Consider the following 10,365-nt stretch of genomic DNA (forward strand, 5'->3'; position numbering starts at 1 on the left):
CTAGCAAAGAATCAGCCTTCCATCACTTACCTGCACATTTCTGTGGTCCCTCCTCCTGCTGCAGAAGAATCACGTTGACACCTGTGGCTACAGAGGCCAACTTCAACGGGAGACTGGCGATCTGAGCCTTTTTATCCCACTTGAAACGTGAGATGGGTGTTGTAAAGAATGCTTGGAAAGGATGCCAGAAGATGAACAGGCGGCTAGTTGATTTCACCAAACCAAGCAGAAGAAAAAAAATCAAAGTATGGGCTTTCCAGTAAAGAAACTCAAAAACTCTGTCTTCTCTTCTGGAGCAAACGTAGAATATACATCAAATCTCATATGTGACTGTACAAAAAATTATAGCCGAGTCTCATATACAGGTTCACAAAGAAGTTCTGCCAAAACGGGTTCCGGATATTTTCCTCAGTGGCAAAAACCCCATACAAAACGTATTATTTTTCATCAGAAAAGTTGTCAGCTACCTTATAATATAAATCTGTCCCACGGCTCAAAATTTCACAGAGAAATCGCATTTGTCAGAAAGGCAGGCGGAAAACAGGGCAGAAAACTAGCATCTCGAGTGAGAAGATTCCTACGTCCCTTTCCGCTGTGCTGAATTTGTGAATGAATGGCAACCTCATGTTGTAATTTTCCCTTAAAGCGTGGAAGGAAACAGGAAGATTAAAACGTTATCCCACCGCTTTTTTGTTGGGGTTTTGAAGGGTAGGTTTACATCCATCCTTGTTTTCCCCATGAGTCCCTGCTTCAGATACCTGAAGAAGCAAGCAGAGACTCCCCACCCCTCACTTCCCAAGCGCTCATCTACCGCAGGGGGGTGGATTTATTTTCTCCTTGAAGAGGACGGAGGCAGAAACCCTCCTCCCTCCATCACTCTGATAGGTCACTGACATGGCAATCAAACCTCGGTGTGTAGGGGGAGGGGGAGAACTGTCCCAAGACCAGAGGAAAGAAAGCTGCAAAAACAGCCAAGCAGTACGATTTTAAAAAATTATATTTATTGAACCATTTTTGTTTGTATTTGTAACAAAGACACAAGAAGATTACCATCCCTGGGACATTACAGGTGGTGCGTCTAAGCCAAATGGACTGCTAAAGCCATGAGAGACCGGAACATTTGAGGGGCACCCTAATTCCGTGGAAAGGGGGGAGAGGTCATGATGCATTGATATTTGGAGCTCTAAGATGCTGCACATTTCTAGCTAGGCCACAAGTGTTTCCCTGGCTGCAGAAAAGCAGGCATAAAAAAAAATAGGGGGGGGGGAATTCTAGGACAATCTAGAATTCTGTTCTAAGTACAAGTTTGTTCCTTAACCTCTAGCACTCTGGTCCAAGGCTGCCGCTAATGGGCCATGATTAACCCACGTCGGGTCTTATGACCGTCTCATAAGAAAGAAAAAAAAAGCAACCCCACTTTATCAAAAGCATTTTTAACAGCGCATGTCTAAAAAGCATCGACAGGCCTGAGACTCTGCGTTTAGGCCACGAATAGAGAAAAAAGACCAGTCCCACGGAAACATCTTTCGTAGAATTCATTCCAGAAAGCTGGGAGAAGCATCTAAAAGGAACAAGATGAGGAGAATTAAGAACGTAAGAGAAGCCATGTTGGATCAGGCCAGTGGCTCATGTAGTCCAACACTGTGTCACACAGGGGCCAAAACCCAGGGGCCATCAGGAGGTCCACCAGTGGGGCCAGAAGCCTTCCCATTGTCCCTCAAGTGCCATGAAGACAGAGCAACCCTGACCTAGGGCCATCAGGAAACCCCAGAGATTCACAAAACCCTGGTTGAGAAAGCCTGGACCAGAAATACACGGCCATGTAACAAGTAGTGATTGCTGTCCCATATGAATTAAAAAACAATGATATTTCATGCAGCAGCGATACATTTGCCCCGGGTCTGCTAACCAAGACACTGAATGACAGAAGAGAGAGCCAGCTTGCCATCATGGTTAAGAGCGGCCGCTTCTAATCCGGAGAGCCGGGTTGGATTCCTTGCTCCTTCACATGGGCTAGACACAGTCCTGTTAGAGCCTTTCTTACAGAGCAGTTCTCTCAGAGCTCTCTCAGCCACACCTACCTCCCTGGGCGTCTGTTGTGGGGAGAGATGGGGAAGGTAATTCAGTGAGAAATTGAGAGTGAAATGGGGCATTCTCAGGAATTTGGATTCAGCCATGCTCCATCCCATGCAGTGTGCAGAGAAACCCCAAAAGATCACTCTGGCTTCCTTTTATATGCATTTTTTAAAAGTATTATTGCAGTCACTTGAGCAGAGGATTGCTTTAAAAAACACACACACAATCTGGGTGTTTTTCAGTCTGCTAATGAGCTAAAAGGCCTCAGGAAAAGATGAAAATTACTATCGAGAAGGGAGAGAAAACCAGAAACATTAACCTGAACTGCTGCCCAAGTCCTCCTCAGTGATCCACGTCCGCGTCTTCAAACTGCCCGGCCACGGCTGGTGACGAGGCGTCCACCTCCATGCTGTCTGGAAGCCGAAAGCAAAGAGAAGTGGGCAAACGGGCAAGCTGCAGAAGAACCTGCACCCCCTGCTGGCAGACGCCCGTCAGTCCAAGTACTCTGCTGTCGCCAGTCTGTAAGTGGCCCAGAAGGTCACTGTCTAAGCCTGGCCCGACCCCCATATGGAGGGATGGGGCCGCTGACACAGAAGCATCCCGACCAAGCTGTTGTTTAAGGGAAGCTGAATTTTTTGCCACCATGGATCATATGGGAGAGCCAGCTTGGTGCAGTTGTTAGGAGTGTGGACTTCTAATCTGGCGAGCCTGGTTTGATTCCCTCTCCCCCACATGCAGCCAGCTGGGTGACCTCGGGCTAGTCACAGCACTGATAAAACTGTTCTGACCAAGCAGGAATCTCAGGGCTCTCTCAGCCTCCCCCACCTCACCGGGTGTCTGTTGTGGGAGAGGAAAGGGAAGGCGACTGTAAGCAGCTTTGGGCCTCCTTTGGGTAGAGAAAAGCGGCATATAAGAACCAACTCTTCTTCTTCTTCAGTAATCTCAGGGGTCTCTCAGCCTCCCCTCCCTCACAGGGTGTCTGTTGTGGGGAGAGGAAGGGAAGGTGACTGTAAGCCGCTTTGAGCCTCCTTCAGGTAGAGAAAAGCGGCATATAAGAACCAACTCTTTTTCTTCTCCATATATTGCATTTTTGAATGGGGCTTTTATTGGGGTTTTCATTGTACTCGAGGATTGACGTTGTAACCCGCCACGAGCCACTTGTCGGGAGTGGCGGGAAATAAATCAAAAAAATAAATTAGGCAGGCTGAGCGGATCTTATGAAGAACCTGTTCTCTGATACCTGGATCAAGAAGGGATTCTTGGTGGAAGAGCCTCCCGCAAACATCTCCTGGGCTTTCTCAGTGACCGAAGCCAGCTGACCGGCTTTGCCGAGTCTGCCTCGGATGCCCTGGCGCTTCATTCCTGCATTCAGTGCAAGTGAGAGTCCTCACCTTCGAAGTCTCTGGCGGAGTCTTCTGTCCGGACCCCGGCCATGTGGTACTGAGAGCTGATCGACTGTGCCAGCATGCCCTCCAGCCTCTCCAGCGTAGCCTGGCCCTCAGCCGTCAGATGAGACAGGCCTTCTTCGTACGTGTAGAACGACGGGATGTCGCCCTGACCCCGCTCTGCAGAGGGGAGGGAGAAAAGTTCTTAGTCGGCAGGGGCCCACCACAGCAGCGCTGCTGCACACGACAGCAGGAGCTCTCAGGGACTCTGGGCCCCTGCAGCCAACCTGCACTGCTTTTTGCACAACTAGCACAAGTATTTAGAAGGCTGCCATGTAGGGGATGGAGCAGGGTTGTTCTCTCTTGCCCCAGAGGGACGGACCAGAACCAAAGGGTTGAAATTAATGCAATAGAAATTCCGTCTCAACATCCGGAAGAAGTTCCTGACGGTTAGGGCGGTTCCTCAGTGGAACAGGATTCCTTGGGAGGTGGTGGGTTCTCCATCTTTGGAGATTTTTAAGCATCTGACGGAGAGGCTGATTCTGTGAAGGTTCAAGGGAGTGGCAGGTGACAGTGGATGAGTGAGAGGGTTGTGAGTGTCCTGCACAGTGCAGGGGGTTGGACTAGATGACCCAGGAGGTCCCTTCCAACTCTAGGATTCTATGTTTCTAGCGGGAGGGGCCGTGGCCCAGTCGCAGAGCCTCTGCTTAGCATACAGAAGGTCCCCAGTTCAATCCCCGGCATCTCCAGTTTAAAAAGGACCCGTCAGGAAGTGATGGGAAAGACCTCAGCCCGAGACCCTGGAAAGCCACGGGGAAAGAGCCCCATGTAGGAAATATTGACTGGACCAAGGGGCTGGTTACCTGATGGAGTTCACTTCTCTGCCTCCTCTGGAATGCTTAAAACAGTAAGATTCAGTTCCAGTTGCACATGGTCCCTGGTCCTTCAAGACCAGTATTGTCTACTCAGATTGGCAGGGGCTCTCCAGGGTCCTTCCCATCCCCTCCTGCCTGGTCCTTTTTACTGGAGATCCCAAGGATTGAACCTAGGACCTTCTGCATGCCAAGCTCTGCCACTGAGCCATGACCTCTCTCTATGGCTTCCCAAGGTCTCAGGCTGAGGTCTCTCCCATCGCCTCCTGCCTGGTCCTTTCCACTGGAGTTTGAACCGGGGACCTTCCACCTGCCAAGTAGAGGCTCTACCGCTGAGCCACACTCCTTTAGAGACCAACAAGATTTCGTTCGGGGATATGAGTGTTTGAGAGCCGAAACCCACAAGCAAAGAGAGCTTTTATTCTGGAAAGCTTGCAACCTTAAAAACCTGTCCATCTCTGGGATGTTACTGGAACTGAATCTCGCTCCTCTCCTGCCACCCAACACAGCTTAATCTCAAAGCGGCAGAATTCTAGGTTCCAAATTCAAGCACCACATTGATACACACACGCGGTTTCAAGCAGGGTGAAATGCACACCAGGCAATTCAACGTCTGCCATTCAAATATCATTCTAAGGTTTCTGCGATGGCAGGGGTGGCCAGACGGTGGCCCTCCAGATGCCCATGGACTACAATGCCCATGAGCCCCTGCCAGCGACTAAGAGTACTGCTTCCACTCTCCGTGTCACCTGCGCAGAGAGATCCAGATGGGGAGCTGTGTCAGTCGCAGCAGTAGAAAAGACCAAAAGGCCAGGAGCACACCAAACAATTGTAGGAGGGTATGAGCTCTCATGAGAGCCTGAAGACTTCCAAAAGCTCCTCTCCCGCTGAAAATCGTGTTAGCCCTAAAGGTGCTCTTGGACGCTGGCTCTTCTCTGCTGCTGCAGACAGACGGACCCGGCTACTCCTCTCGAACTGTCTCCCCCGAAGGCACCTCATTTAGCCATGCAAAATGGGAATCCATCAGCCTTGTGATACAAGGAGAGATGGACTCCCATTCTCTCCGTCTCTGAAGCAGCGAGTCACAAAAACTCCTCCCCTGCCACAAATTTGGTTAGTCTTTTAAGGTACTGCCGGAGTCTTCTTTTCTACTGCTCCAGACAGAGTAACACGGCTACCCATCTTGACTAATCGCCATGGAAGGCGCGACGTATAAACGTACAGAATGGAAATCCTTCAAACTTGAGATAGAAGGACAGGTGGACTCGCATTCCAGCTGTATCTGAGGAAGTGAGCAGGGACTCACGAAAGCTCCTCCCCTACCACGATTTTTTTGTCTGATGAAGAGTGCTTGCACTTGAAAGCTCACGCCTTGAATAAATCTTTGTTGGTCTTAAAGGTGCCACTGGACTCTGATTTCACGATTTTTCTTGTTATTCTTGAAGGTGATCCTGGACTCCGGCTCTTTTCTACCGGAGATGGGGGAAACCCTGTCTAACTCGGTGCCCCTCCCCCCCAACACCAAGGGACTAGGATTTCTCACTGGTCAGTGTCAAGGCATTACAGTAACCCACTCTGCCGTGGGAAAAGCAGCTTATGACAGGGCACCAAGCGCTGATCTTGAGTGGTTGACCCAAATAGCTCCGAGCTCCTTGTGAGCGTGCCCAGAAGAATGGGAACGGACCATTTCTGTACTTTACTTTTGAGCTGCCAAGATTCCAAGGATCAGAACAGGTCTCTACTGAACACAAGGTATAGAGACCAAAGTCCCTTTTCAGAAGTAACTCTCTATGTTGCTACAGCCCAAGACTGCGTTTGCTTTCTTTGCCCCCGCATCACTCTCTAAGCTTTTATGAGCTGCAGGCACTCAAGGAGGTTAAAGGAAACAGATAAAGGACTACTAAAAAGATCCGTTTTGATTTCCCCCGCGTTTGCAGGGAGGACGCCAAGCAGCCAGTTCTGACAGCCCCGGGATAAACCCTGGAATGCCGACCGCCGACTAACCGTGGGCCTCGACGTCATACTCGTCGCCGTCGTAGTTGTTGTCGGAGTCTTCGTCTTCGGGATCCGGGTGCAGGGCTTGGCACTCGCACATCGCCGAGAACATGGCTTCCACTGGGTACAAAAACACACGGGCACAGGGTTGGTTGGCTCTCTGCCCTGGGCTGAGGGAGAGCCACGGGAAGGTCGCAGTTCCCTACTCACGGGCCGACTTGTCGCTGGGTATGAAGCGGAACTCCGAGATCGGCTCTAGCTCATCGTCGCTGTCGTCTTCCTCTTCCGGCTCCCCGTCGCCCACGGGGGCCTCTTTCGATTCTTCTGCTGAGGGATGGAAATTGAGACTCTCGGGTGAATGAAACCGGACATTTCCGGCTAGCTTCTTGGATGGATTAATAGGGGTCCTCAGGGCAAGGCACGGCAAGCTGGTGAGACGGCTTCAGTGGAAGCCCACACTGAGTCCTGAAAGCAGGGAATGGGGGGGAAGGGGTGGGCATGATCTCATCTAGCCCATCTCAGACAGACTTACAATCACCTTCCTCTCCACAACAAACACCCTGTGGGTAGGTAAACTCTGTGAGAACAGCTCTATCAGGACAGTGACTAGGCCAAGGTCACCCCGTTGGGCCAGTCACAGTTCTCTCAGGACTCTCTCAGCCACACCTGCCTCACAAAAAGGAGGGGAAGGAGATTGTCAGCTGCTTCAGGGCTCCTTAAGGTGGAGAAAAGCAAGGTAGACAAACCTACTCTTCCTGTGATTTTACGTTTCATTCTTCAAAGGTTAAGGGCCACACGTCCTTCTCGCCTCTTAGCCGCCCTCACGTCATCGAATCGAGCCACACCAAAGATGTCGGGGGTAGTAACGCACATAAGATCGCTGCGCTTTTCCTGCCCAGGTTAAGCTTGGAGGCAGGTTAGGCTTAAAACCACCCAGCAAATGTCTGTGCTTAAGCGATTTCCACCCAGAACTCCTCTGTGGCGGGATGATTCTATCGGACTGGCCAAGGAAAACGTACCTTCAAACTTTGCATTCACCATGACGTACAGATGTTCCCATGGATAGGCGTTCAGGTCCCTGGAGATGGCATGCAAGCTGATGATGGGGTAGTCCAGGCAGAAGCCGAGGCCAGAGTCCTCTATCCATGACAGACGGCTGAGGGGGAGAATGAGAGGAGAACACCGTTTTCACTTAGAAGCACAGTCTTTCACATTTCCCTTCCCGGTCAGGCTGCTGGAATGAGCTCCCTCCCTCTGAGAAAAGCAAGAGGCAAGGAGAATTAAGGCCTCAAGTCATTAATGTCTTATAGCCCACAGCAATCTTTACTTCCCTCCTCGGCTGACTCTTTGAGGCTGCATGAAATCCACAGCTTTATCTATTTAGAATGGAACAGAATCATAAGAGTTGGAAGGGACCATCCAGTCCCACCCCCTGCTCAATGCAGGATCAGCCTCTAGCTCCCCACCTCCTCAGGCAGCCCATTCCACGGCTGAACTAGACTCCTAGAATCCTAGAGTGGGAAGGGGCCATAGAGGCCATCTAGTCCCACCCCCTGCTCAATGCAGGATCAGCCTCCAGCATCCAGGAGAAGGATCTGTCCAACTGCTGCTTGAAGGCCGCCAGTGAGGAGAAGCTCCCCACCTCCCTAGGCAGCCCATTTTATGGCTGAACTACTGTGATTTTTTTCTCCAGATATCTAGGCAGTACTTTTCTAAAATGATTAAACACATTACTGGGAGTCCTCTGCTGCCCACAGGAACCGCTTCCTGTGGCAACCCTTCTGATACTTCAAGAAAGCCATCAGGCCCCCTCTCAACCTTCTCTTCCCCAGGCTGAACATTTCTATAATTTCCAGCCCACTTTTCTCCCAAAGGATTCAAAGCAGGTTTTTAGAACATGAAATGTAAGATACATGTGGAATAGCTTCAACAAATAAAAGCATTTAAAATATCCGGGTGTGAAAGGGGATGGGTGGAAAAGATCTCTTGAGAATGAACACCTGCATCTCTCTGAGGCTTATAAGTACATCTCCGCCTCTGTATTACTAGCCCTAAATCATTCGCCAATTTAAAAATGGTGACTACCATCAAAGAGCCTAGATCTCAGTGAGGTGTTTGGATAGTACCATTTCAAATTGCAAGGAGTGAATACCTTAGCATAGAGGAATGGTTTATCATCTGGCTGTCTCATGATGAGATGAGGGCAGGACACAAGAATAAATAGCTTTAAGAGGATTAGAGATTCCTGCAAGACAAGGCTTATCAAGGGACACTAGGCATGGTGACCGAGGGGATCCCCTCTGCACTAAAGCTTCTGAATATCAGAGCCAGACGACCTCGGCCTCTGTACTCTGCTGCTGGCCATCCAGAGAAACTGATCTAATCCAACAGGATTTCTTATGAAGGCTTCAGCCTCTCTGCCCTGTTGCTGACCCTCCAGAGCAGCCGTTCTCAACTTTTTTTTTACCATTGAGAAACCCCTGAAACATCCTTCAGGCATTCAGAAACCGCAGACGTGGTGCAATCCTGCAGAATACGGTTGGGAAGCAGAGCTGTGGCCATGCCTACCTGGAGCCTCTCCCCACCCCTCCAGGCCCATCACTGGCCTTTTTTGTCTGTGTTTGTGGGGGGGGAGGGGGGAGTTAAACAATAAAATCCTTCCAGGGCCATCAAGGAACCCCAGGGTTTCACAAAACCCTGGTTGAGAAAGCCTATTTCAGAGGAACTGAGTGGCCACTGTGCAGAGGTGAAAGGAAAAGGAGAAAGGCTCAGATGAGGTGGGGAAAGGCAACACGAGTGGGATGAGGGATGCGAGACTCTAAAGCAGGGGTAGTCAAACTGTGCCATGCCCGTGGACTACAATTCCCATGAGCCTCTGCCAGCGATTGCAGGCAGGGGCTCATGGGAACTGTAGTCCACGGACATCTGGAGGGCCGCAGTTTGACAAAGGGTTGGCCCAGGTGAAGAGGAGATGATGGAGAAGTGGCATGATTGCCAGGAAGGGAGGGAGAGGACAGTGGGGAGGCCTCCTCCAGCATCAGGAGGCTGGACTGGACGGACCCTCCCTGGTCCGGCCCAGCAGGGCTCTTCGGAGGGTCATTTCTGAGAACAGGCCTGGTGCAAGACCAGCCTCCCCAACCCCTGCAATAAGGTAATAAGGACCTCAGCAGCTAAGCAGGGCCAGTCCTTGGAAGGGAGACCCCCACGGAAGGCCGCCCCAACCCACCCCCCGCGCAGAGGGAGGCCGAGCCCCTTGGCGTGTAGGCCTCCTCCTCCTCCTCCTCTCCCTCCCTCCCTCCCGGGCCAGGCGGTCACCTCTCGGCGACGTAGAGGCATCCGGAGCCCAGGCCCCTCCCGCCCAGCACGGCCTCGGTGTCGGGTTGCCGCAGCCGGACCCCCTCGCCGGGCGGCGCGATCCGCTTCAGGAGGCTCATGGCGGGCGGAGGCGCCGAGATGCCCGCGGCCGCTTCTGGGCGGACCCGACCGGAAGTCGAGGCGGAAGCGCTCCCGTCACCATAGAGACGCCGGGCGGCAGCTGGCCGCTCTATGATCCCCACCGGCGACGTCATCACAGAGCGACGGCCCCCTTTCCCGATGGTCGCGCTCTCTCTCTCTCTCTATCGCCGCCTTCAGGCGAGGTGTTGCATTGCAGGGGAGGCCGCGCTCGGGGCTCGCGTGATGGGAAAGGGAACGCCCCCTCTTGGGGCGTCCCAGCATAGGCTGAGGGGTTGCCAACTCTGGGTTGGGAGTGGCCTGGAGGTGGGGAGGTGGAGCCTGTGGAGGGCGGGGCCCGGGGAGGGAGGGAGGGACTTCAATGGGTAGAGTGCCAAACCATCCATTGTCTGGGGTGGCCACCTTTGGGTTGGATGTGAGCTGGAGACTTTGGGGGTGCAGCCAGGGGTGGGCAGGTTTTCGGGTTGGGGAGGGACCTCAGTGGGTTACAACCCAAGGCAGTCATTTTTTCCAGGGGAACTGACTGCTTTTATCTGAAGGTGGACTCCCAATTCCAGGGGATTCACAGGTCCCGTCTGGAGGTT

The 10,365-nt window shown here is 52.0% G+C and overlaps 1 protein-coding gene across 2 annotated transcripts; it reads right to left on the reverse strand.

Moving 5' to 3' along the window:
- Window positions 1-979: 979 nt before the first annotated feature.
- Window positions 980-9,849, reverse strand: CLNS1A (chloride nucleotide-sensitive channel 1A). 2 transcript variants are annotated; one of them, XM_077341271.1, is made up of 7 exons: window positions 9,644-9,849; window positions 7,348-7,484; window positions 6,539-6,652; window positions 6,338-6,448; window positions 3,468-3,641; window positions 2,396-2,489; window positions 980-1,561 (listed from the first exon to the last, which is right to left on the reverse strand). In XM_077341271.1, the coding sequence occupies exons 1-6, from the start codon at window positions 9,760-9,762 to the stop codon at window positions 2,419-2,421; spliced, it is 726 nt and encodes a 241-aa protein (XP_077197386.1). In that variant the 5' UTR covers window positions 9,763-9,849; the 3' UTR covers window positions 980-1,561; window positions 2,396-2,418. The 2 variants fall into 2 exon arrangements, with proteins under 2 accessions (XP_077197386.1, XP_077197385.1); XM_077341270.1 differs by having other exon boundaries at window positions 6,539-6,655.
- Between the last annotated feature and the right edge of the window lie 516 nt (window positions 9,850-10,365).

Source organism: Paroedura picta, chromosome 6, assembly GCF_049243985.1.
Source record: "Paroedura picta isolate Pp20150507F chromosome 6, Ppicta_v3.0, whole genome shotgun sequence".
Classification (NCBI taxonomy): domain Eukaryota; kingdom Metazoa; phylum Chordata; class Lepidosauria; order Squamata; family Gekkonidae; genus Paroedura; species Paroedura picta.

What these genes read in the sequence shown, in the direction of transcription:
- CLNS1A (XM_077341270.1), bottom strand. Translation starts at nt 9,762, where the DNA reads ATGAGCCTCCTGAAGCGGATCGCGCCGCCCGGCGAGGGGGTCCGGCTG. An exon ending in GGTGAATGCAAAGTTTGAAG is followed by an intron (nt 6,656 to 7,347) that starts GTACGTTTTCCT and finishes TCCATCCCTCAG; the next exon opens with CAGAAGAATCGAAAGAGGCC. An exon ending in GTATGACGTCGAGGCCCACG is followed by an intron (nt 3,642 to 6,337) that starts GTTAGTCGGCGG and finishes TCCCCTCTGCAG; the next exon opens with AGCGGGGTCAGGGCGACATC.